A 27,932-nucleotide genomic window follows, 5' to 3' on the forward strand; every position below is an offset into this window, starting at 1 on the left:
TCTCCAAACTCCACATATTTTTACAGCCATCTCCCTCCTCCCCATCACCACTCCACTCCACATAACATGGCGGGTGCGAGTTCATTTTCCACAGCTTTTTCACACTGTGGAAAATTTATTGCCATAAAGTGCCATAGAGTGTCATAAAGACCATGGCATTTTAATTCCCCAGCTCAAGAAAGATGGCAGGTCCTGGGGAATTAAGAGTCGGGTTATTCCAGGGACAAGAGACGACAGCAGACCTAGAGGGACATAGCAGCCACAGAATGCAGGCTCATTCCTCAAAGATGCATCAGGAATGTCGTTGTTCACTGGAGGTAAACTAGCAGTTGGTCAGGTCTCTCCTTTGTAAGCTGTGGGAAAGCCAAAGGGAACAACTTCTAGGATTAAAAAATGGTTTCAGTTTCCCCTGCCTGAGTCTTTAATGAGGAGGGTGAGGCTTTTCCCCCTACAATCCAGGTCAGATATTTACAACTGACCCACTAACCACTGAAACCACACTACGGGCAGAACACAAACTACTGCTGAGGCTAGAAAGCGTGCCTCGCAAGTAGTATTAATAAAACACGGCATTATGAAAGAGACCTCACAGACAAGAAAGGAAATGCTTTCTTCAGAAACCACGAATGCACAAAGCCTGTTTCATCTCCTTCTGGATCAGAATCCGCAACCGAGATGTTGAAAGACTGCTTTCAATAGCCCAAGAGTCCAGTGTACTCTGAAATATCTGCCAAAATCACTCCTTGGCTGTTGGTGCAAAATCCTGGTGATTCCCCAATTGCACCAAAAGAATCAGTTGATTGTCAGACTCTACACTCAGTGTCAGAGGAAGGGGAAATGGAGACAGCCATTCTAACAGTTTCTATCAATATTGAAATGTACCTATCCCTTGATTCAGCAAACCCACTGCAAGAAATCTATCTTAAGGACATGCTTATTCACAAAGTTAAATACATATTTTTGTAGCAATACTGCTATAGAATTTCTTACCATAGCAAACAATTAGAAACCACCAAATGTCTCTTTCTAGAGGAACAGTTGAGTGTATTATGATGTAATACTATGGAACAGGCATAGCAGTTAAAAGGAATGAAGTAGATTTATGCGTCCCAGTAAGGAGAGCTTTCTTTTATTTTTTTTTTTTAAGATTTTACTTATTTGTTTGTCAGGGAAAGAGAGCACAAGCAGGAGGAGGAGCATGCAGAGGGAGAAGCAGGCTCCCCAACTGAGCAAGGAGCCCAATGTGGGACTCAATCCCAGGACCCTGGGATCATGACCTGAGCCAACAGCAGACACCTAACCAACCAAACCACCCAGGCACCCCAGCAAGGAGAGCTTTCTAAGAAGTTTTTAAGGGGGGTGGGGAAACTACACAGAATATCACTATAATCACATTATACTAAAAGAAACAAATGTCACAACTGTTTCTATATTTACCTATGTAGGCAAAGATTTAATATAATGTCTTCAGTGATACATGCTGAAATATTCGGAGTGCTTATGACTAGAGAAAAAAGTTAGCTGGGGAAATTAAGGAGGCTGTAACATGAGACTCAATATCTCTCTATACCATTAGAGTTTTCAGCAAGAGTGAATTTGAGCATCACTTGAATCATTTTAACTAATCGCTTTTAAAAAGAAAGGTAACAATAATTAACTTAACTCTGGAAAACAGACGCAGTTTCCTCAGAAAGTTAAAAATAGAACTATTGATTCAAAGGGGCACATGCACCCCAAAGTTTATAGCAGCATTATCAACAACAGCCAAATTCTAGAAAGAGACCAAATGTCCATTGACAGATGAATGGATAAAGATGTAGTATATCTACAAAATGGAGTATTACTCTGCCATCAAAAAGAAGGAAATCTTGCCATTTGCAACAATGTAGATGGAACTACAGGGTATTATGCTAAGTGAAATAAGTCAGAGAAAGACAAACCACCGTATGATTTCAGTCACGTGTGGAATTTAAGAAACAAAACAGATGAACATTGGGGAAGGGAAGGAAAAATAAAATTAGATAAAAACAGAGAGGGAGGCAGACCATAAGAGACTCTTAACTATAGGGAACAAACTGAGACGCGGTTGGAGGGAATGGGGTAACGGGGTGATGGGCCTTAAGGAGGGCACTTGATGGAATGAGCACTGGGTGTTGTATGCAACTGATGAATCAGTAAATTCTACCCCTGAACTAATAATACACTATTATGTGAACTAAATTTAAATAAAAAGTTAAAAAAATAGGGGCACCTGGGTGGCTCAGTGGGTTAAGCCTCTGCCTTCGGCTCGGGTCATGATCTCAGGGTCCTGGGATCGAGTCCCACATCGGGATCTCTGCTTGGCGGGGAGCCTGCTTCCCCCTCTCTCTGCCTGCCTCTCTGCCTATTTGTGATCTCTCTCTCTCTCTCTGTCAAATAAATAAATAAAATCTTTAAAAAAAAAAAAAGGTAAAAAAATAATTACGTTAACTACTTCGACTAACCTCCCCAAATCTTATTTACTTCATTACATAGACCTTCTCTATAAAAACGGGATCTCAGGGAGAATATCTAAATCACATACCTGTAGCAAATTCACACAAATCCAGGATTTCCTGAGGATATTCGCCCAGGATCCTGGGATCTAATTGCTTCAGGAATAGAAGAGACTCCCAGAAGGAATTCATACGACAGACCAAGTAAAAATCCTCAAGCTTAGTTTAAGGATTCTGCAGAATATTAATTATTATTAATTAATTATTAACATTATTATCCCAAAGGAGAGGGGTCATCTGTGAATATATACACGTATAATCCCAGGGGTTTCTCGGATTGCTCTCAAACACGGGGATTTTTAACAAAGTCTTGAAGAAGGCTGTTTGAAACATGAACCTACCAACAAAATAAAAATCCTCACAGTCGGAGTCACCAAGAGCAGCAGACAGTAATGCATGATAAGCCGTTAGGAGGAACGAACCCGGGCACGTGAGAGGTGACTGCAGGATAGGTCCCACCCACGAAAGGGGGTTGAGACTACCACTCAGTCCTAAGAAGCTGAGAGTGACCCGAGTCTCAAGTCACACCGATTGAGGGAGGTGAAGGTGAAATGTTGCCAGGGACCAGGGAAACAGGAGACTACAGATGTGGTCGAATAGAACTACCCCATGGAACTTTCTGAGCTTTGGGGGAAGGGTTCGTGGGAAACTAGGGTTTCCTCAACTCTAGTAAAGAACCAGTCTATGAACACTGCTCATTATTACAACTGAAAGTCCATTACAAACTCTGAGTCAGCCTGATGGGACTGACGAAACCTGGGCTACTTTTAAAAACCAAGTCCAAGGGCACCTGGGAGGCTCAGTCCATTAAGTGTCTGCCTTCAGCTCAGGTCAGGATCCCAAGGTCTTGGGATCCAGTCCCAAGACAGGCTCTCTGCTCGCGGGGAGTCTGCTTCTCCCTCTGTTTCTGCCTGCTGCTCTCCCACTTGTTCTCTCTCTCTCTCATCTCCAGAAGTCCTACTCCATTTCTGAAATCTCCTGTCTGGTCCGTGTACAAGCTGACAGTTAAAAACAAGGTCCTGAGCAGGAAGGGGGGAGGAAACTGACAGGACAGGTAACTGGGGGATCTGAGGTAAGAAAGAAAATCCAAAGGGTTTCTGTCGGGCTCCACGATTCTGAGATGAATCTCACTAACTTTCCCGTGGAGCCAGTGAAGGGTTCCATCTCCAACTATTCATGAGCTCGGTGATGCCCAGCTACTGGGGAAACAAGGAGCTAGTGACAGAAGGGAGGAGGAGGTGAGATGTATTCTTTGACAGAAGCAGCTTCTGTACTATTTTCTGATTTTATTTGGGGAGAGTAGTACAAATCTTCTTACTTCAATGTTACAAATATCTAAGGAAGGTGGGAAATGGTTCAGTTTACCAAAACACGGTAACTTTTTTTTTTCCCCAATGCTTACAGTAAGTTCTTGAAAGTCAGATTCTCCTTTTATTTATTTTTTAAAGATTTTATTTATTAGTCAGAGAGTGGGAGAGCGGCAGGCAGGGGAGCAGCAGGCAGGGAGAGAAGCAGGCAGGGGGAGAAGCAGGCTCCCCGCTGAGCAAGGAGCTTGATTTGGAGCTCGATCCCAGGACCTTGGGATCATGACCTGAGCCAAAGGCAGATGCTTAACCAACTGAGCCACCCAGGCATCCCTCTCCTTTTATTTTTAAAGTAAAATATTTTCTTAGATAAGAAAGCAAGTGTAAATTGAGGCATGATTTTTACTCCTTCCTATCAGAATAGTAGATTAATTTCTAAGTTGTTTGTTGTTTTAAGAAAAACTATTACAAAGGCACTATTTCATGATGATTTATCTCCTTAGGTTTGAAATAAGAGCTCTGGGTGAGCCCAATCCCCACCATGCTTCCAAAATATGATTTGGAAAAAAAAAATTAAGGTGGCAACAATACCTATCACTTATTCACTGCTTGTTACTTGAAGGCAGGGTCCTTGTCCTATTGGGTTTTGTATCCTTTATGAGGGCAGTCACAGAGTAGAACAACATTTCCATCTTTAGAGGCTTGTACTATAATAAGAAAAATGTCAAAATAGGTTTATAAAAACGGTACTATATTTTAAATGTTGAAATTTAATACCAAGAATACTTGAATCAAAGTGTAATAAAAATGTGATGTTGGGGCACCTGTGTGGCTCAGTGGGTTAAAGCCTCTGCCTTCAGCTCAGGTCATGATCCCAGGGTCCTGGGATCGAGCGCCGCATCGGGCTCTCTGCTCAACAGGGAGCCTGCTTCCTCCTCTCTCTCTGCCTGCCTCTCTGCCTACTTGTGATCTCTGTCTGTCAAATAAATAAATAAAATCTTTTTTAAAAAATGTGATGTTTACAAGCTAATGATAGGAGAAAAGGATATAGATCCATGGTGATCTAGAAATAAGATACCTGTTTAAAGTTGACAGATAAGGATTGTGTTTCTGTTGTATGCAGCCAAATGTCCTATAGAGTGCCCCCTGCTGCTAAGCCTAAAATGGCCCCAAGGAAAGACAGCAGCTTGTACCCACCAAAGAATATCACTGCTGCACTCAAAAGCAGCTGTCAAGGTGAAGGGGATCAGAATACGGCACCCCAAAATATACAAGTTCGGCATAAAAGTTATTTTGATGTAAAGGTCATTGAGATAAATCAGACACAAGAAGAATTCGCTGCCCTCTGTCTGCCTAAAGGCAGGGCATAAATTTCCCATTTGAAGGTGCCCTTATCTCCCATACCGGGAAGAAGAGAACAACTGCTATTACCCAAGACAGAGATAACACCAAGATGTGTCTGCACAAATGAACTTTACTAAATAACCATTATCCACCATTATTTTCCCCCATATGTTTCCTACTCACTTTCCTATAATTTACTATCCCTGGAAGCCCAAACATGCTTTCCTTTGTCCAGTTACTTCTCCGCAATTTATTGCCCTTTGTTGAAATTGTATATAAGCCCCTGCGTAATAATTTTGGGTTTTCACTTTCCTGTGAAGCCTCCATGCACATAAAACTATGAACATCAATTAAAATTGCTATGCCTTTTCCCCTGTTAATCTGCCTTTTGTCAGTTTAAATCACAGGCCTCAGGTACCTAACCTAAGAGGACAGAAGAAAAGGATTCCATCCCTACAAACATCTGCATCAAAGCTACTGATGCCTAATGGCCAAGTGCTGACGTCTGAAAGTAAGGCTGCCTCCGGTTTTGCTCTCATGCTGGTATTACTTCCATCCTGGCGGAAGCTGTGGTACCATCGCTGCTGCCAACTTGTGCTCCCAATGTCCCACGGTGATCACAAAAGAAAATGCTTTTCATTTTCATCCACTCTTCTAATGTAGTCCCTTCTATTAAGGATTCTGGCATGAATTTGGGGCTAGATTTAGGAAAAGTATATCCTTTAGGATGTCTTTTGCTAAAATGACTCTTAATCTCTAACCACAACTGGTTTTAAAAATAAGAATTATTTTAAAAATAAGGACTTCAAGACATGAAAACCCATGGCCGGAAGTTCTTTGGCTCTGCCTTCATCCATTTACTAGCTTCATCTTCAGACTGCTAATAAGTGGATTGTCATAGCGTTGGGTGTCGTATCTAGTGTGACCCTGCCCAAGGGGCAAAAGTGGTCCATCTCTTCCTCATGCCTTTTTTGGGAAGTGAAGATAACTTTTCCTCAAACTAAAGGTTAGTATAACTGCAATAATGGAACAAACCCTAGGCTATTCTTCTGTTTTGCACATGTCAGTAATTCTCAGTCTCATCTACATATTGGAACCCCTGGAGAAATTTGAAGAATATGGTTGCCTGAGTCTTACTGAGTTAAGAGATTCTGAGTTAATTGATCTGGGGAGTTTTAAAAGCTCCTCGGGGAGTCTAAGGTACAGCCGATGTTTAGAACCACTGATGCAAACGGAATCTTGGTACAATTCGGTAATCCGTGATCCCCCTGACTTGCCTAGATATGATCAGACATGTCCAAATCCTAAGGCGAGTAAAGTCAGTCTCTTATGTTCACGGGGAAGATTATTAAATCTCTTCTTTTTTTTTTTTCATGTAAAAACTCTGTGCTCACATATGCTGGCTTACTGTACATTATTTATACGCACATGACGGTTTCTCCTCTCCCCCTGCCAAGTGCAAATGCTAAAAACACTGCCATCTTGTAACCCCTGCTGACAACGCCCTCACCCCCTTGTTCAACCAATAAGGTCAAGAACATGGCTACAAATGAGAGAGCAGAGATTTTATCTGCTAAATGTGTTCAGAGTTCACATTTTATTCAGGACAACAAAAATTTCCCCATGTCAGATAATATTTAGTGAATGCATAATAGGTGCAAAGCATTTCTATGCATCTCATTTGGGGAACACAAGAATAGAAAACATAATGTTTGCACTTTAGAAGCTTACCATCTAAATAAGGAGATTCGATATAAACCCACTAAGTGAATACTTTCAAAGAACAAAAGATGAACACATACAATTGAATAAGATGCAAAAATTGTTCTAGTAATAACAACCATTCTGTAAAGGACCCATGGTGTTCCATGCCAAATAGATACATGACATTTCTAATGTTCGGAAACCTATGAGGTAGATTTTCATTGCACTTTACAGAAAAGAGAAATAAAGTACAGAAATTGAGTAACTTAACCAAAATCACATAGTTGTCACTCCATTGTCTTACTAGTAGTAGACTAGTAATGCTACTACTATGTAGTAATGTTACTTTTCAGTGTAAATGCAAGGTTTGATGAAGATGAAAAATTCATATCTACATTCCGTGGAAATGTTCCACAACGTCAGGCCAGTATATTACATGGAAATATCCTGAATATTATAAGAATCTTAGGAAGTTTAAAGAATACATCAACAAGTCTGGGGAAGGGGCACCTGGGTGGTTCAGTCGGCTAAGCATCCGACTCTTGATCTCAGCTTGGGTCTCTATCTCAGCGTTGTGGGTTCAAGTCCCACGATGGGCTCCATGTGAAGCAAACAAACAGACAAACAAAAACATCTGGCAAAAATGCATTGCCTGAGGAGTCAGACTTGATAAAGTGGATTTTTTCCCTCAAATTATTCCCCTTTTCATCCTTTGGTTTCCTTATGTACAAAACATGGTTGTCACATCTGCTTCCGGGATATGCTGTGAGAACTGAGAATTTCTCGCCTTGGCATCAAAGTACTTTTGGCTGTTGTGTTGTTTTGTTTCGATTTAACGTCTTGACCATCAGTATAAGAAGAGGTGGGTTTTCTCCCAAGGCTAAAGCAGCTGAGGTAAAGGGCTCCTCACTTTCTTGGCATCTTCAAAGGTTGGACGAGTTCTCTATGGGGGAAGGAGGAAGAGGCAGCATGGTCACAGCCTGGGGGTCACACTCCACGCCCTGGTGGCTGCCGTGTCTTTGGGGCAGGGTAGGCACACTGTTAGCATTTCCTTCACCAATGTTGGGACTTGGCAACCAGCAGCCCCTGCTGGTCCATTGAGCCCCTGACTCTCTGGGTCTCCAAGGACTAAAGCTAGAGAGGAGAGCACTGGAGTTAATAAGTCTTAGCTGAGTTAGACCAGCTGCAGCAGCTTCAGCTGGGATGGGAGGGAGATGAGGAAGGGAGGCAGGGGTGAACAGGCCTGGGAAGGTCAAGGCTAAAGTCCTCCAAGGTTGTCCCTTGGGCAAGGAGCATCTCGGGGGCCCAGGAAATTGTGGCAAACATCAGAGAGCCAGCATCACCAATAGGGAGCCACTAAGCTGAGAAACAATTTCCATTTATTTTAATATTTTATTCATATTTAAAAATAATTATAAAGAACCACACTCGAGGAAAGACTGAATTTTCTTTCTAATCTCTCAATAGAAAATAATATTAAAAAATCTTGGTCATATTAAGAAGTCATCAAAAAGTATGTAAGAAAAAGAATTTTAGGCTATTTCAGTTAATAATAAAGATAATACCGTGATTTTTCCCCCTGTGTTTTTAATGTGTGGTATTTGCCAGCTGTTTGTGATTGATGGTTCTAAAAAACATTCAGTTCTGTATTCACAATTCTGCATCTTTTTGCATAAAATTCAAATGGTATAAACTTTAGTCTCGCAAAACCTGGAAACATCTGGATATAATGTCATTTCAATGTGGAGGGAACAACTAGCCTATAAAAATCCAAATCTGGAGTTTTTACGGTCACCCCCGGAACACCTGAGAGACCAAAAGGCTCGGTCAGGGGAAAGGAGTGGAAGCGATGCGGGGGCCCAGACGTCCATGAACCGGAATAAACTCTGCTCTGTCCGGGGGCGTGGAGTTCACGCACGGACAGGTCACAGCCGAGTTTCGGTCTTCTAAGAGCGGTGGGAAACCATGAGCAAGATTTAAGCAGGGGAGAAAGGATTTACGATGAGGAGGCAAGCGTGTGAGCAGGGAGACCACTTAGCAGGGGGGAAATGGTGATGCCGTGCACCAAAGTAACGGTTCTTCAGGGCGCGCATGCTCCGTGTCAGCAGGTAGAGTCATCCGGAGCGCTTCTGGGCATCCTAAGTGTGCGAGGAGCCACAGGTACCCTGGCTTCCCCAGCAATCCCTGCTCAGTCAGTTGACTCCAAGTGCCATTAAAAAAAAAAAAAAAAAAAAAAAAACCCTGGGGGAGGGGGACTTCTCGCATCCTCTCAGCTTTCCGATTAATCATTTAGGTGGGAAACCAAAGCCTACTCAGGTAAAAAGATACGTGAACTCCAGGTCAGGATCACAATCCTGCCCTAAATATATGACATTCTTTCCCCTGCAATACGGCAGGGGAGAGCGGGCTGGGTAAAAACAAATTATTTTCATTCAGTCACTGTTTCCTAGCAACCAAAAAAAAAAAAAAAAAATCCTGATGTCTGGCGAGCACCAGCCCAGGCCCATGACGTTAGGTGCTCCAGCACGCCTCCAGAAGCAAGGAGAGAAGAAAAGCTCCGGAATCGGTCTCCGGTTGGTGAGAGATTCTGAAAGGGGAATTTGTTAAGAGCTGGGCACCTAACAGAACACCATCTGAGAGTCCTGTATCATAGAGGTAGGGGTGCAGAGAGGGGATCTGTGTGGAGTGTGCAGACATTCAGGGCATGATATGCTCAGAGAGCAAGGCTCTGACTTCTGGGGGGTTGGTTTCTCTGAAACTGCTAATGCCTGAGACAGCCTTCCTCTTTACATTAGCTCTTTTGTGCGTACTTCCAGCCAGTCTTGTTTTTTTGTTAAAGCTCTAGAGACGGAAAAGAAGAGGGACTGACCGAATTCACATTTAAACTAAATCGTCTGTGCAAATGGCCCCCTTTCAACCAGGCAGAGCTCCTCAGCGCGTATAAGTCACTGACCTCGACTGCGACTGCGAGAAGGGACCTCTCCAATCATCCGATGACTGTTTTACAGAAGAGAAAGCACAAACCACGGAGAGACAAATTCACTTATCCGAGGTGACACAGCTGGTGGATAGGCTTACTGGGTCTTTGGGCCTCCTGAGAGTGGGACATGATCATATTTTTAAGATTTCCACCTTTGTTATATTATGCTACATTGAATGGTGGTCGGGGAGGGTGGTCTAAGAGGAAGCTGTCACGGTGGCCAAGAGACGCATATTTTATTCTTTGCAAGTCTGAAAATCAAAGGGTTGCCTCGGAATTACGAACAAGCATGGGTTAAAGCAAATGCTAAGTCTTTTGCTTTTTAATAAGGCATCAAAGTTAAGGGAGCCAAACCACCCTTTTATTAAGGAATTGAGAGAAGACAAATGTTCTACCAACAAATGCTTTTCTAACTTCGTGAAGTAGAAGAATCACAGTGCTAGCCTTTAGGAAGTTTCAAGTGCTGGGGTGTTCTTGACGACACTAGCCACGCTCATCATTTTTTAGACAACACCCGAAACTGGGATGCAGAAGAGCCAAGGGACTTGGCCACAGCCACACCAGTCAGTCGGTGGTGGAGTGGACACCACATCTCAGCATCTGGCCTCCCCTGGCCTCCCATCTGGCTTTTCCTTCTAAGTTATGAGGTCCCCTCTGTGGCTTGTAGGATTCTCTCCCAATGGACTCTCCCATAAAGAGCTATAATACTAGCTTTGTAGTTCGTGCATTTCCCATGGAATGCCCTTACTTTGCACCCCCCATCTTTATCTTTTCCACATCCCATCCAAGACTGAAGCAGATGTAGCAGCAGCACGAACGGTCCAAAATAATGAAATTAGTCTGGTGAAGAATTCACTTAAATTAATGACACCCTGTTTTCTCTCTGCTTATTGTTGGTGAGTTGAATCATGTAAAGCTTAATGTTTATAGACTGCAATTTTTTTCAAAAGTTTCTGAAGTTTTATTTATTCCAACCATATTTACGGTAGTGATTTAAAAACACATGCACAATTTCAAAAGTACAGAAGGTAATATAATGAACATCTGTGGATTTATGTTCCCAGAGTCAACAAATTTTAATTGTTTTATACTTGTGTATTAGGGCTCTTCAGAGAAACAGCAAATATATGTATATATGTGTCTACATGAACAGAGAGAGATTTAGTTTAAGGACTTGGCTCACAAGATTGCGGTGCCTTGGCCTGTCCAAAAATTGGAAGGGGTAAGCTGGCAGGCTGGAGACTCAGGAAGGGGTTCTCCTGGCAGAATTCCTTCTTGCTTGGGAAAAGTCGATCTTTCTTCTGTTCAAGGCTACAACTGATTGGATGAAGCCCATCCACATAATGGAGGGTAATATGCCCTACTCAAAGTTCACTGATTTAAATGTTAATCTCATCCAAAAAACACCTTCACAGAAACACCCGGCATAATTTTTGACCAAATCTTTGGGCACAGTGGCCTAGCCAAGTTGACATATAAAATCAACCATCACAATTTGCTTTTGATCTTGTTTAAGGAAGAAAACATTGCAGACATAGTTGATAACCTACTTATACCCTCACTGGGCACCCTGTTGAAAAGTGATGATTTTTTTTTTCATAAACTCCTTTTTGTGACTTCAAACCCCTTTTGACCCCATTATCTAAATTCCAATTTCTGGTTCAATGTGGGGGTAAGAATTGAAGACATGGCTTCGTATTTTCCATGGTGACATGTTCTTTCCAGAACCTTCTGGCCACAGGAAGTTGTACATGGGTTCTACAGAAAATTCCATTATGAGCCATTGTGCCAAGGTGGATTCACTGGGAGTCACTGTTGAATGCACACAGAACTCACATACTCAGATCACAGCATGTTTGGATGCTTCTGTCCTAATAGTCTCGCTTACATGAGCCATGACTGTTTGACTTGCTAGTTTATTGCAAGTTGGGAAACTTGGAAAGAATAAGGGATGTCAGACAAACTCAAGGTACAGTGCACTACCTTCCCACCCCTCCCCTAGTTGGTTTAATTCTCACCTGGTCTCACCTGCTGGATAAGAGGTCTGAGCTCTGCACGCTCCCAGATCCCTTCCAGAGCCTAGGACTCCATGACTGGTATTTGGAGTGATAGCATCCCTAACTCAAATTCTCTCTGATTTGCTGCTGTAGCTTATAGGCTCAGAGAGGCTGGGTCTTCCCCGAGGATATCAGGTGCAGTGTAAGCTACAGATACCTGCTCAGCTGGACAAGATTTTAATCATGGAGAGAAAGCTCCTAAAGAAGGAAATTAAAAAGCTCCTGTAAGTATGATTGAGAATAAACTTTTGTTTATCACACTTGGCCTTTGGTGGGTTTCAGGTCATAGATGGTCTGGATATTGGCCAGAGATGGGGGTGGGTAAAAAGCTGAGGAAGAATCTATTGCTGTGCTGTAGGAGAAAGCCAGATGATGCAGCCTCTGCCTCCTGCCTGAGAGGCCTCACATGTGGAGCGAAGAGGACGCTGACTCTCTTGGGAGGATGTTTCTGCCAGGATCATGCATATCGGAGGCACCCCCATTCTAGAGCCGAACAGCTGAGCCCCCAGCCCAGGCTGCCTGTACTGGTCAGGATATGCCTTTAAAAGGGCCCTGCTGGTAAAAAGATACAGCAGAGATTTCTGCAAACCGTACCCAGGGGCCCAGCATTTCAATTGCAGCCTCTGCCTCTATGATTGGCAGTCTTACCGACTAAATAATTTGTCTCCTTTTTCTTGGCATCTGAAATTTTAAAAAAAATTCAAAATAAAAAACAAACAAGAAGTCAAGTTTTCCCCTGGAAAAAAATTTTTTCTCCTGTGGTAGCTTTTCTTTCTTTCTTTTTTTTTTTTTTTTTGAAGATTTTATTTATTTATTTAATAGACAGAGATTACAAGTAAGCAGAGAGGCAGGCAGAGAGAGAGGAGGAAGCAGGCTCCCCGCTTAGCAGAGAGCCCGATGTGGGGCTCAATCCCAGGACCCTGAGATAATGACCTGAGCCGAAGTCAGAGGCCTTAACCCCCGGAGCCACCCAGGCGCCCCTGTGGTAGCTTTTCTGTGACTTGGTACTTTTTTAAGAGGTTGGTGAAAATCACAGAGCACATAAAAAGCAGGGGAAAGACTATTTCTTATACATTACAGGCGCAAGAATAATGTCCTTTTTATCAAAGACCTTCTCACAGTTCCCATCAAATGTACTTTCTCTGCCTACTTTGATAATTATTTTTTACTAAGTCCTTAAGAAATGCTGGGATAAAGCATGTGTGACTTTACACATATTTACATGTATGTGTTTGGAGGCCGATATAATAGTTTAAAAAAATGTTATCAGAAAATGTCAATTCCTCCACATAGAATTGGAATTATTTTATACCCAAAGAATACATTTAAGCTACTTTAAATAGAGTATCTTGGGATTAGAAAGCAAAACCTGAGAATTTTATTGATTTTACTTTAGTGACTCAGAAGAGCTTTTGGGAAACAGATACAAACTGACTCCCCCACCCCCCAACCCCTCCACCCTGGCAATGGCTTGCCCAAAGTGCATAGTAAAGACCTTGAAAACAGAACCGGCCTTATGTCCAAGGGTTGATCTGTGCAGATGGACCCTGGGGACCCAGAATCCTTTTTTCTTCATCGGATCCCTCTTCCTCTTCCTGACTTCCCCCTGGGGTAGCCCCCTGTCTATTCTCCTGCCAGGGCCGCTAGGAAAGGATTGCACAGGACACAATAAAGTGGACTTCCTGGTATGTTTTTATGCATAACTCCTCCTCAGGGTATTTGCATTCTAATGGGGGTGAAAGGCCTTAGGGTAAGAGAATACATCCATACAGAACATCATATAGCTGGAATTTTTCAACTTTGGTCATTCTGCCTGAGTTTAACATGGGCAGCAAAGGAATCTTTGTTTTAAACAGTGGGTCTCAATCCTTTTGGTTTTTTGCAAAATCTTTTCCGAGTGTGGGACGTGTCATGCCCCCTCTGCTTTCCTATCAATTCTGTACCGACCATGTGAGTATTTATTTTTAGATAAACATGATTGAAGTTCATCGTGGTTAGATGTTTTAAACCTATACCATTGCAGGGTTGCTATTTAAATAAAAATGAGTATCAGTTGAGCTACCAGAACCACCAGTGACTTTGTATTTTGGCGGAGGAGGGAGGGACTGGGAAGAAGGCTCTTCTGCAGACGGAGATCCCCTCTCATTCCCAATGGTTCAATGCTGCTTTCTTGCTTTTAAGGGGAGATTATATTGGCATCAGACTTCGGGAAAATGAATTTGACCCAAAAGGAAGAAGGCAACTCACCTTTCTAGATGATATGGTAAAGAAAGGCATGCCGATGCAAGTCGCATTTGTGTTCTTTGTGTTCAGGGGACGGAACAAGGATCTGACGTAGATCATGAACAAGGCTAATCTCGATCCTCCCAGAAGGTCTCTGCTCCATCTTCTCATCCTAGGGCCCTCCACATAGTCTTTTCAACTCATTACACTGAAAGCAAAAAGAATGAGAAAATAAAAGTCATGAGACTTCTGCTCTTTGCTCTTTCTCTCTTAGGGTGCAAGGTTAAATGTTAGATACGTGATGTTCAACATTTGTTCACAAAATGACTTCTGTAGTTCTCTACTATAATAGTGTTTTCTCTTGTTTTTTACCATTTGCTTTCATGGAGAAAACCACAGGATTGAATAATCTTAAAATCCCTCATCATTATTCATGTTGAAACTCAGATTCATGTTAGGTTATAAAAGTTCACTTCACAGACATTAAGGAAGAAATGTAAAGATCTAATTCAAAAGAAATTAGGAAACCCTCAGCTTTTTGATACTTACCTGTTTACTCCTCTTGCACTAAGAAGGAGGGCTCTCTCCCTGCCCCCCCGCCCTCCGTTGGACCTCCCTGGAGCTCAGCCTTGGGAGTTCAGCCTTGGGATTCTCAAGTGCTTCCCCCTGCACATGTTAAATGGAGAAACTAAATCAATTAAATACGTGCTTCTCAAGCTTTAATGAGGTCTTATTTGATTTGGGAGGTTTGGGTGGGGCTGGAATTTGCACTTGTGATGAGCAAACAGGTGATGCTAAGGCTGCTGGTCCAGGAACCAACCTTTGGATTAGGTTTCAACCACTGACCACAGTTCTTTTTGTTGTTGTTCACACTCTAGTTTGGTTTAGTCATTGAAAGAAATAAGTACAGTTGACCCTTGAAAACATGGATTTGGACTGTATGGGTCCACTTATATGTGGAATTTTTTTTATAAATACAGTACAGTACTGTAAATGTATTTTCTCTTATTATTTTCTTAATAATGTTTTTTTATCTAGCTTACTTTATTTTAAGAATGCAATATATAATACATATATAACATATACATTATGTATTAATCGACAGTTTATGTTATGGGTAAGGCTCCTAGTGAACAGCAGGCTGTTAGTAGTTAAGTTTTGGGAGAGTCAAAAGTTATAAAAGGATTTTAGGTTGCAGGTGTCAGTGCTTCTAGCCCCTGGGTGTTCAAGGGTCAACTGTACATTGTACAGAAAATGTTAGCACCTTAGAACTCTTCTAAAACCTCCAAGACAAAACTAACCTTCCCTTTTCTGGAGGTGGGGATAGAGAGGAGAGAAGGGATTTTGACAAGGACAAGGTAAATATGCTTAGAATTTACCAGAAAGATGGTCAGTAGGATAGGAATGACCATTTGAATTGGTCCTCAGCTTTTACTGTATACAAGACTCTCGGCAAACCACTCATTTGGGTCTACCTCCAGTCCTTTTCTCACACTGGCCCCTCCACCCAGGATGTCCTTCTCCATCTATAGAAATTCTCCTCGTCCTGTCCTTCAAGCCCAGCTCCACCGGGAGCTCCCCTCAAAAGCCTCCGAATCTCCCCCTGACTCCCCTGTGCTCCTGGAATCACATTCCTGACATTCTGCTCACAGAATTGAAAATCATTCTCCGTGGCTCTCTTCCCTCACCTTCATTTTTGAGGCCCTGAGCACATCAGTTTCTTATCCAAGGATATACTGTGAGTTGTTGGCAATATCTAGATTTGAATCTAGATTCCCTGACTCCTGGGGGTTTTTTTATTATTATTTAAGATTTTATTTATTTGAGAGAGAGAATGAATGGGGGAAAGGGACAAAGTGAGAAGGAGAAGTAGACTCCCCACTGAGCAGGGAGCAAGACATGGGGCTCCATCCCAGAACCCTGGGATCATGACCTGACTTAACCTACAGAGCCACCCACGTACTGCCCCGACTCCTAGTTTCTTTCCAAGAATCCATCCTTTCTTTTCCTGTCACCATGAACCAAAAATTTAAAAATGGCCCTAGTGAGAGGAAAACGTAATGACTGAAGATCTCTCAATAATCTAAGTGTTGGGTTACTGGACATAGTGGATGATCCTCACACTGTGGACATGACAAAATAGTAGACTAGGCTTAGCAATGCCATTGTCATTGGGTCCAGGGGGTGCTCCGGCCAACGTCTAAACCCCTCCCCTTCTGTCTCTGCTTCCTGCTTCCAGGCACACTATGATTTGGCCATCAATGTCGCTTTGCAATGGCTGGATCACTCAGAAGACTTAACTTGGCTCGAGTGGGAAAAAGTGTGAGTTGAAATGGTTTTTTTCTTCTTCTTCTTCTTTTTCCTAATGTATGACTATGAGTAGCGATAGAGAAAGCTTCTGTCTGACATCTTCCACCAGAGACACTCTGATTTGAAAACACTGCAGGGTGAGTATCCCTCCCCAGCTAGACACCTGAAGAAACCTCACAGCTGTCAACATAGACGTGTTTACATAGTTTGTGTCTCTGCCGATTGGTTTCTGTCCAATGATCTTTCTCACACATAATGTTGTATTTTAAATATATAAGTGCTTTATTGTGCGTGTGCCATGATTTTTTTAAAATGGTCAAAAGCTGCAGTCGTTTTCAAAGGACGATCAAACACAATTTCTTAAACATTTAACTAGAAATATCCCTGAGCTGAGCTATTTGACCTACAACTGTTCGAATCCTTTCCAGGATTATCTGCTGGGCAGACTCACTCAGTTGGTAATGAGGCCAGGTTTTAATAGCTTCATCTCAGAGGCCAATTCCTTCTTTGGTTCCATCTCCTTAGAACACATACTTTGTCCCGGATAGCTATATCAATTAAGGTTTAGTTGTAATAAGCAGAAAATCCAGCTTGAACAGACTTAAACACACCCCCAAATTGGAGGGGAGTAGGGATTTATTAACTTTATTTGCAAAGTCCAGGTGTAGGTCTACGTTAGGCAAGGCTTGATTCAAAACTCAAATAATGTCATCAGGATTTACTTCTGGACTATTTCCTCTGTGTGGATTTTTTTTCTTTTAATTTTGAGAGAGAGCATGCATGAGTGGGGTAAGAGGGGGAGAGAGAGAGAGAATCCCAAGCAGGCTCCTTACTCAGCACAGAGCCCGATGCAGGGCTCAGTCTCAGGACTCTATCTCAGGACCCTGAGATCCTGACCTGAGCTGAAATCAGGGGCCAGATGCTTAACCAATTGAGCCACACAATGATGGACATTATTCTTAATTTTAGCCCATTTGATCACAATACTCAGTCCATAGGAGAATAGATTAAGAAAAAAAAAAAATCACAGAATTGTGTCTTCATTGTGCCCGGGCCCCTAACTTGTCCAGAGGTGGAGGTGGGGGGAATAGAGGACTCTGACTAGCTTAGTCCACTGTGTGTTTTCCACCCTTGGACTCTAGGGGTGTTCTTGGCTTCCCTTAGGAGCAGATGAGCTTACAGTGGGTAAAGCAGTTCCCCCCAGCAGGAAGCGAGAGCTCTGCCACAAGAAGGGGAGGAGGATACAAGTTGGCAAAACCAGGACTGTCCACCATAGTGGTCAGTGTTCCAGAGCTGTGAAAAGATGGATAGATGAAGGCAAATTCATCCCCATTGCTGGAAGATTCAGAATACAAAGTATGTACTTTACCGATGTCAGACTAAACACCTCAGGTTTGTAAACAAGTGCACAACACATGGCCCACTGGAGATTAATGATGGATTATTATTATTATCATAAGCTTACCAGGTGTCAAAAAGAACAAAAGTAAACCTTCTGCTGTTATCTATTGATATTCCCCCTTAGGAAAATGCCATTTCATGACAGACCTGTATATCCAAACCGGAAAGAAAGAGAAGCAATGATTTTATCATCTTATGCTGGAATCCTAATGGTAAGGAAAAGGACACTATTTGCATAAACGGAGATTTTATATTTATTATGTGCATTTTTATATGAATGCATATTTATTTTATTTTTCAACTGATCTTTCAAAATGCTTAGTATTTACTAATATTAAATGTTTCAGTTTTTAAGATATAATAAAAAGTCTTTGACTTCTATATGGTACTGTGAAAACATTTATTTAAAAGGCAAAAAACCAGAATGAAAGACATACATAATTAGATACTAGAGACTCTGATTTATCCATTTGTTCAGAAGTTATTTATTTAGTGTCCATGCTATCCAGGCATGATACTAGACATACCAGAGCTATAATTACTTCATTTTGTAATGTAAGAAAAACCATGATATGATAATGCATTTGTTAGTGCTATTGTTTTTTTGTTTGTTTGTTTGTTTGTTTGTTTGTTTTAACAGAACAGTATCCCAATTGAGGAAGTCTTTAAAATGTACGGAGCTGATTCTTCTACCAATTCTAGGGCTACAAAGGTAGGGGTGATCCGAGACTATCAATAAAAGGAATTTTTAGAGAAAATGTATTTTATAAATTTATAATGTATTTTTAACATTTTCAACTGCATGAAGCAACAGTTTTTTAATCAAAATATACAAAACCAGGTGTAGCCCTATCTCACTCGGATAACAAATCTTTGTAAAAGGATTTCCTTACGTGAGGGCAGTGGTAGGAATAACAACCATATTTTGTGTAAGGCTGAGTAGGGACAGCAAATAGGGCACCAGGCTTAGAGTCTAGATTCTGCCTCTGTTTCTGGTGGACAGAGTTTCTCACTTAACACATTTTGTAATGTAGGTTTGGCAAGTCCAAGCGCTCCTCTTGCATGATGCACTAGAACATTTAGCACTAGGACAAAATCTGCAAGGGTCAATCTCGCGACAAATTCTGTAGTTCACTGCTGCCACCCTTCTCCTTCCCGTGACAATCCCTTAAATCACAGCAGTAGAAGCAGCAACTATCAGACGTCCAATGACATGAGTTCCACCGAGCCCTAGGTCCTTTTCCCTCTTTGAGTTTCCATATACTGATCTAAAAAAAATTTTTTTATTTAGTATTCTGAATGATCTTTACAGCCAGCTCAGTTTTGCTATTTATGGACTTACGCATATTAGGTAAACATTAAATACAGGCTGGTATTTAGAGGTGAACTTCCAATCAGTTTACCTTTAGGTACCTCTAGAAAAGGGAAGAGGAAAGTGGGGTAGAGCAGGAGTGGTGTGCAGGGGGGAAAGAGAGAGAATCCATACCCTCATACCCAGCCTTCTGCTCACACTTTCACTTTCGATGTCCTACCACAACTTGGCAGGAAGGCCAGAGCAGGGGCAGGGCTATGACCACAGAAATGCCTGCCCCCCTTGTTCTTTTACCCATAGACCATATAGTGACCAGCGGGGTCATATAAAATCAAGGGGTCACCAGGTCAAGGTTAAGAGTCAGGCATTTACAAGAAGTGTTGAAACTTTGAATCCAACTGTCTCATCACCATAATGCTTATGCAAGCTGGCTCTCGTCCTGAGACTCAAGGTCCCTTAAACAGAGAGGACATCAGCACCTTTCCTCAGATCATCCTAGTTTCAACCTTATTCATGCATTCAATATAGTTATAGGTACTAAAATATAGTTATAGGTACAGTTATAGTTATAGGTACAGCAAGTCAGACAAGGTAACTTTTCTACTGGGTCTTCTATCTTATGCTGGAGCTGACATTCTGCCTTAGCTGAGATATAAGCCACCGCAGGCCCAGCGCTCCTCGGATACCAAGCTGCCCTTGGCTTTTAAAGAAAGCCCAGATCTTTTAGTTCCTTAGATAGCAAGCAAACCATAATGCTTCATTCCTGCTGGTTTTTTCTGCAGTTTTCTCCCTTCCAGACTGCCCTCTTTCCACCTTCCCACAACCCTCCCCCCCCCCAACATATACACAGAAATATTTCAGCCCAACCCCTTCTGGTTCAGCCATTGTGTTTTTCCACATCTTCTGGTGCCTGGCAATGAGTAGGGCAGGCATCTGGCACTGACTGGTTGGCCTGAACTTACCTGGTCAAAGGGCAAATATGGAAAATCACATCATGGTCGGGGGTGGGGGGGGTGGCCCTATGAACACTTCAAGTCTTGGTTGGGTTCTCAATCAAGGAGGTTTGCAAACACGGGTGTCCAAGTAGCTCAGGCCATGTCACCAAGTAGCTAAGTTCATTTTAAAGGACCATTAGAGGAAGCCATGCTGTTTAGAAGTGGGCTGGCCAGTTTCTATCTATCCATCAGTCTTTCACTTATCCAGTAAAGAGACTTTATTTAGCACATTCCCTGTTTGGTTATGCACAGTCTCTATTCCCACATCAGTGACCAAAACCAAAAGCCCAGATGTGCACACGGACTACATGATGACCAGCTCCAAAGGGAAGTAGATAATATGGTCATGGAGGGAGCTTTCCTTCAAACACCTACGTTCGTGTATTGTTATAGGACATGACCATCAGCTTATTTACTGATTTGTATCTGGAAGGCAGCATGGGGTAAGGGTTCAACATGAGGTTTCTGAAGGCAGGCTGCCTGGCTTCGAACCAACTCTGAGCAGGGGAATCCTGAGCAAGTCTTCTAAATTCCCCCACCCTTGATTTCATCATAAAAACAAACACCAGAAAATGGGATTGTTGTGGGAAATGAGGTGAATTAGTACCAGTATAGTGCTTCGTGGTTGGCACATGGTAACATCAAAACAGTTAAAGTTATAGTTAAAGTTCTGGTACTTGGGATTTGAATATCTGATTTCCTCTATATTCCCATAAATCAAGGTTTTTTTCAGCATTTCAGTCCAGATAATTCTTTTTTTTTTTTAAGATTTTTATTTATTTGACAGACAGAGATCACAAGTAGGCAGAGAGGCAGGCAGAGAGAGAGAGAAGAAGCAGGCTTCCCGCCGAGGAGAGAGCCCGATGCGGGGCTCGATCCCAGGACCCTGGGATCATGACCTGAGCCGAAGGCAGAGGCCTTAACCCACTGAGCCACCCGGGTGCCCCAGTCCAGATAATTCTTTGGTTGTGTGTGGGGGTGGAGCCAGGCGCTGTCCTGGGCTTTGTGGAATGTTTAGCAACATCACTGGCCTCTGCCCTTTAGATGCCAATAGCTTCCCCCGCAGTGTGACAACCAAAAATGTCTCTCGACTTTGCCAAATGTCCCTTAAGAAGCAAAATCACAGCTGGTTGAGAACCACTGCCTTAAATAATTAAATTGCTCAGGCGCCTGGGTGGCTCAGTGGGTTAAAACCTCTGCCTTCAGCTCAGGTCATGATCTCAGAGTCCTGGGATCGAGCCCCGCATCGGGCTCTCTGCTCAGCGGAAAGCCTGCTTCCCCCTCTCTCTTTGCCTCTCTCTCTGCCCACTTATGATCTCTCTCTGTCAAATAAATAAATAAAATCTTTTAAAAAAAATAATACTTAAATTGCTCATCAAGTGTCCTTATATATCACCAACATAATATAAGCTCTGCCTATTTTAGACACCGAATTATCACAAAGGGTACAATACCATTTGAACTACAAATGCAAGAGCCTAAGCATCATCTACCCGTGTGGACCTCATGAGTCTTCAAGAACGCCAGCCCAGGCCTTTCTATTGAAGCAAAGCATCTGCTCAATTCAGGGACCTCCTCCACATCTTAGACAAGAAATTAGTAGAACCTCTCAATGGAAATGTAGCCTTTCAAAGACTAAATTGTAAGAGCTATTTTAAAACAGTCTTTTGAGGTTTAAGATAATTTCAAAAAACTGTTTTAACCAGAAAATGAGGTTGTTCAAAAGATGTTATTGACAAAGATTCTTCTCTAATTGCTGCATATATCTGAATGAACTTTGATTTCTTTGGAGAAAATGTCTCCTAAGCAACAGCTAAAATCCTCTCCAAGCAACAGCTTAAAGCCCTGTAGAATACTAATTAGATTATGGAGAAGTTCCGGCCGCTGGAATTGGCTACACGATATAATACGGGTTGTGCATAGGCTTGATGGCTTTCAAAGGGAGTATTTGCTGCCACCTGGTGACAGAAAGGGATCATGGGCCCAGTGTTGCTCACTAATTCTATTACCCAAAGGTTCTATGCCTGATAGGGAGCTATTATTTGATGAGGCGTTTTTCTGCTCAGGACCCTGGACCTCTAGGAAAAAAAAAAAAAAAAATCAACCAAGAGTCTCACACGAAAGACGGTGTTTACAATTCGCTTCAAATAAATATAAAATAGCTGAAGAAAAAGAGCATAAATCTGCCCTCAACACGGCAAGCAAGCAATAAAAATATTCTTCAGTTCCATTTGTCAAAGAGGAAAAAGGGAAAGGGAGGCAGAAAGCGTAAAAGTTAGTGTAACCGAGAGAGGAGAAAGACAACAGAGAAGTGGCTGGAGACCGTCAGAAGCTCTGCTCCTTCTCTCCTCCTGCAGCCACACCCCAAAGTCCGACTGGCCATCATCTAACTCCATCCCAACTCCAAGGCAGGCTCTTCAGAAGCAGACAGATTAATGTCCGGTCCCAGCTCCACCACTTGCTAGCTGTGTGGCCTTGGATAAGTTATTTAACTTGTCTGGTTCCCAATTTCCCTATGTGTAAGTACGCATGATTACACTTAGCAAACTGTACTAGGTCCTTCTGATCATTCAGTGAGACCACATGTATCAGGTGCCTGATGCTGGCCTGGGGTGGCGAGGCTTCGACATCAGTGACAGTATTTCCAAACCCACCCCCACGCCCGTCTCCCATGCACAGGAGCCCACTGACAGCAGCCGGGTCTCCCTGAAGCAGGCTCATCTTCCCCCCTCACACCCCCCACAGCCCTGGTCTCCAGGCACTTACTACAATAAGCTGCCAAGTGTCTTCTCTTCTTGGTGGAGGCTGACCGAGCCTGAAGGGTAGAGAAATGAAAAAAGGATTTTCATGATAAGGAGAGGGACCCATTAGGTTGAAACAAAAGTTCAGTATTGGCAGATCTTCATGATGGGAGATGGAAAACCATGCTTTCGAAATCCATTCTGTCCCAATGAATACTTACAATATATGTTTAAGGTACAAAACCAAGCAAACAACAAATCCACCAAAGGGATGAAATGGAACAGTATCAACAGTTTGGGACCTCTCTGTGCATCCTCTCCAACCTCTCCCCTCCCTGCTGCCTCATATTTATACTATCCGCAATCACGGGTTTATCATTTCCTTGTCTTTTTTTCCAGCTTTACCACATACGCATGTCTCACCAACATACTGTTCAGTTTTGCATGTTCTTTGAACTTGAGACAAGTAACATAAACGGCAATCTTTACAAATGAAGCAAACGTTTTACTCCATGGCTTTCTTTTGTCATTCAACACTACGTTGCACACATTCATCCTTGTGGTTAATATAGTTTATTTTCCCTCTAGGTAGCGTTCCACTGTAAGAGTACACCACAATGTCTTTATATATTCTTCCGTTTTCGACATCTGGATGATTTCTGTTGTATGTCTCTTCATGCCCAGTAAAAGAGTTTCTGTGCGGCCGAGGCGTGAAACTGCGCCATCATTACGTCAGAGATGCCACGCCCGCGCCGTCAGACACCTGTGCATCTCCAATTCTCCATAAAGCCAAACCGTTTTCCAAAATGGCCGCACCAATGTACACTTCCGCTTGCCATGAGCTTATCTACCTGCTACCAACACCTGCTACTTTCAGGCTTCTTAAGTTTGTCAGTCTGCTAGGTGGCCACAGTCTTCATCACATTCCTCTGATTACCATGAAAAACTATTTCTATGTTCTTCTTCTGTGAAGTGCCTGCTAAAGTCTTCTGTCCATTTTTGTCGTTGTTGAGTCTGTCTTCTTCTTCTTCTTCTTCTTCTTCTTCTTCTTCTTCTTCTTCTTCTTCTTCTTCTTCTTCTCCTTTTTTTAATTTCCACAGAGCCTCAATTTTTTTAAAAAAGCTGCTACAGGATATAATCAATCAATTCCTAGGTTTGCCAGTACTCTTCCTGTTTGAAATTTGCCCTCTCTCTTCACAAACATTAACATGTTTAGACAATATGATGTGGCACCATCCCAGCCACATTTGAAAAACTTCTTGGACAGTACAAGCTGTCTTTCCAGACCACGTGCCCTGCTTTTGCTTTGGAAAATAGGATTGTCGTGAGCATATGTTCAATTGCTTTGACATTGGTGGAGAATCTGAAATTCTCCACCTTCTGTCTCAGTGATACCAAATGACATTTTAATAAGTTTAATAAGTTACTGCTCGGGCTGAAAGGCAGATAAAAATTACTGGCTATGCTCTTCATGCCTTGGGGTGCCTGGGGGGCTCCATTGGTTAAGCATCTGCTTTCAGCTCAGGTCCTGGGATTAAGCCCTGCCTGAATCAGGCTCCTTGCTCAGCAAGGAGTCTGCTTCTTCCTCTCCCTCTGTCCCTCTCCCCATTCATGCTCTCTCAAATAGAAAAAGAAATCTATACCTTCATCCTTCAATGATGTACCCAGATCATTTCTTGTGCAAGTTCCTATATGACACATCCCCGCCGTCTTCTCTCTCTCTTCCCACCTCCGGTTAGAAGAAATTTTTGTTGAATGGCTTTGGACATAATTTGGCACTTAATATGAATATGAATCAAGAAATAACAATTGTAATAATCTCTATTGACAAAATGATGGTATTAGTAAGTAGCTTTAAAGTAAAAAAAGAACGTATGATCAACTCTAGGTTTAGGATTTTATTTTCATCCTACTTTGAGAATACTATATCATATAAACCACAAGGGAAGCTATAGGAACTTCTTGCATGAGCCATCAAATTATTAGGACTCACAGAATATTTGAGCTGGATGTGACCTTTGAAATCATCGGGTTCTATCTTCCCCAGGAGATAAGGAACCAGAGCATCTGTAAATATAAAGCTTGAATCTCTCTCAGTGAGAAAGCAGAAAACGATTGATCTTGAAAGGGATGCTAATTACTTCAGGCCTCCTGGCTCTGATTAGTCATTTGTTATTAGTTATCTGATTAGTTATTTCCAAGCAGGATCATGTAAAGGAAATGGTGCCCAAGTTGTTCCATGGGTCGTTCTACACAAGAGAGAGAGGTGAGGCAGGGATGAAGATGATGATGATGGTGATGATGATGACAAATATCAATAATTATTATTATCAAAAAATTATTATTATCATTAATTTTAAAGGCAATATATTGTACTATGTGCCAACCACTATTCTAAGCATATTACATATGCTAACTTTAATTCCTACCACAACCATATAAGGTCATTACCAGTATTATTATTATTATTATCACTTGAAGAAACAGGCACAGAGGAGTTAGGTGACATGCCCAAGGTCACACATCTTATAGATAGATGGTGCAGCCTGTACTCACATACAGCCTGTTTGACACTAAAGTCTATGCAGTTAACCACTATTGCTTGACTAGGATGGTAGTCATTCAAGTAGTCAATGACACCTGAGGCCCTCCTATGTACTAGGCACTCTCTAATGAGAAGGTTCAATTAGCTAACTGAGCTCCTTCCACACTCCAACCCATTCTCTACAGAGCAGCCAGAGCAATCTTTTAAGAACCTATATCAGACCTTATCACACTACAGCTTAAAAATATTGCAATGGCTGGGGCGCCTGGGTGGCTCAGTGGGTTAAAGCCTCTGCCTTTGGCTCAGGTCATGATCCCAGGGTCCTGGGATCGAGCCCCGCATTGGGCTCTCTGCTCAGCAGGGAGCCTGCTTCCTCCTCTCTCTCTCTCTCTCTGCCTGCCTCTCTGATTACTTGTGATCTCGGTCTGTCAAATAGATGAATAAAAATCTTTAAAAAAAATATTGCAATGGCTTCCACTGAGTCCTGGAATAACGTAGAGCTCCAACAAGGACTCAGATGATCTGGCCCCCACCTCCCTCTCAGCCCATCTATAATTTCCCCTTTCTCATTCTGCTCTCGCCACCCTAGCTTCCTTTCTATGTCTGGAAACACAGGTTATTCCAAAAAGACCTTCTCGTTCCCTCTGTCTGGAGCACTCCTCTCCAGCTCTTCCCCTAACCGGCGGCTGCTCATTCTGGAAATCTCAGCGGATGCACTGCTTCTTTCTAGAGGCTTTCTCTGACTGTGTGCAGTGGTAGCTAGCCAGGCACTTGCGCGCACACCATCTTCTTTTATTAAACTTACCACAATGCATGATTTATCATTTGCTTTTCCTCACTCGGCTCCAGAAGGGCAGGAACCTTGTCTGTCTGAGTGACCACAGCTCCTGACACAGGGGTGGCCCACAGAAGGTGTTCACTGAGAACTTGTCGAAGGAAGGCATGAGTGAAGAGACAGTCCTAACCTTGAAGAAATTTCCAGTGCGGCAGACAGTGGGTTATAACTAACCACAGCACACTGGAGTTGCTCTATGTAAGCGCATGCTTTGAGTCCCCAGATGAGTGAATCTGTAATTCTGCCTTGAGGTAAGGTGGGGCTTCCGGGTACCAGCATAAGAGAGCAGGGGGGGAGGCGTGGGGAGACACGGGGCAGGTTTCTCAGAAAAGAGGATATTTGAGCTACATGTCAAAGGAAAAGTAGGAGCCTCTGGGCAAAAAAGGAACAAATGGTTATCCCAGGTATAAGACAACACTATGGAGAGCAACAGTGAGTGAAAGGGCATTTTGGGCAAAGGGGACCAAGAGTGGGAGCAAAAGACAGAATATGAATGTGCGTGCCGTGTGAAACGTGTGTCTTTCCGGCAGGTGCTTGGTGTTAAGGACCATGGGTTTGTTCAACCGACCAAGTGCTGTAAGTAGCAGCAGTTAACTGCACAGAGCATGTGCAGCTGTTACAAATAGGACTGTTTTCCTTTCAGGTTCCCCGAGCGCCACCTCTCCGCCTCTCCCTGCATCCCTTTGCCATGTTAACAGCGCCCCATGCAGCAGAATATGCCCGCAAACAGAGTGAGCCTCTTTACTTCCACCTGCTTAGGGAAATTTAACTAAGAATTAAACTCAGAAAGTAAGGTCAAAGTTGTTACGGCCATAATATCTCTCTGGCTGGCTGAATAAAAGAAAAACAAACCAGAAGGATTCATGACTTAATTTCCCTTCAATATAGGGACCAGAGACGTCTTACTTCTCAGACCCTTTAGTGATGGAGCAAGGCATTCTAGAAGGGAAGGATCTAAAACTGTGGGCGGGGGGGGGCTCATTTAAAAAAAGGTTTTTTATATGCTCACGGTTACCACATGTGTCTCCAGGTGTCAAGTTAAGAAGGGGAGCGACAAATAAAAATGCCACCAGCCGCCCTGCAAGGGAAGCGAATGTCACAGCGTGGAAATCATCAAAAAATGTATCTTTGGACACCCAGCCAAGGAACAAAGTAGGTCTAAAAATGTAAATTGGACCAAACTGATACCAAGAGTTTGGGGAATACTTTACTGATATTGTGGTTAAAAGTCTAGCCTTTGGAGTTCGACGCTGTGGATCTGAATCCAAATAAAGCCACTGCATCCCAGCTGTGTGACTTCAGGCCAGGCTGTGTCACTTCTCTGTGCCTTAGTTTCCTGCTCTACAAAGTGGGTAACATAAAGGTACTTCCTCTCCAGGTTGTCAGGATGAATACCTGGGATTATGCTTTTTAAGAGATTAGGTGAGGGCTCGGTGCAGAGTAAACGCTAAATAAATGCGAACCATGATTATCTTTTAGCCTCTGAGACGTTCTATGCATCAGTTAATCAGGTGTTATTCTTTGATTCAAGTAAGTGTGTCAAGGAGATTTACATGAATGTCTGTGTCCTAAAGGTTTCTCTTCGCAGTCCCTTTCTCAATAATGAAATTTTATCCTTGCCTGCTTGTGTCTCTGCTGCTGCCGCCC

General features: G+C 42.6%; 1 protein-coding gene across 1 annotated transcript; it reads left to right on the forward strand.

The window, feature by feature from the left end:
• Positions 1–12,106: 12,106 nt before the first annotated feature.
• On the forward strand, positions 12,107–27,455 carry LOC308340316 (uncharacterized protein C2orf80; the record flags this gene model as incomplete). The annotated part of the gene is made up of 7 exons (XM_080799448.1): positions 12,107–12,147; positions 14,105–14,186; positions 16,386–16,468; positions 17,982–18,069; positions 18,498–18,569; positions 26,929–27,016; positions 27,316–27,455. 7 exons carry the CDS (start codon positions 12,107–12,109, stop codon positions 27,453–27,455), a joined length of 594 nt encoding a protein of 197 aa, XP_080655574.1.
• Positions 27,456–27,932: the final 477 nt, after the last annotated feature.

Source organism: Martes martes, assembly GCF_963455335.1.
Source record: "Martes martes genome assembly, chromosome: 3".
In the NCBI taxonomy this organism is placed as follows: domain Eukaryota; kingdom Metazoa; phylum Chordata; class Mammalia; order Carnivora; family Mustelidae; genus Martes; species Martes martes.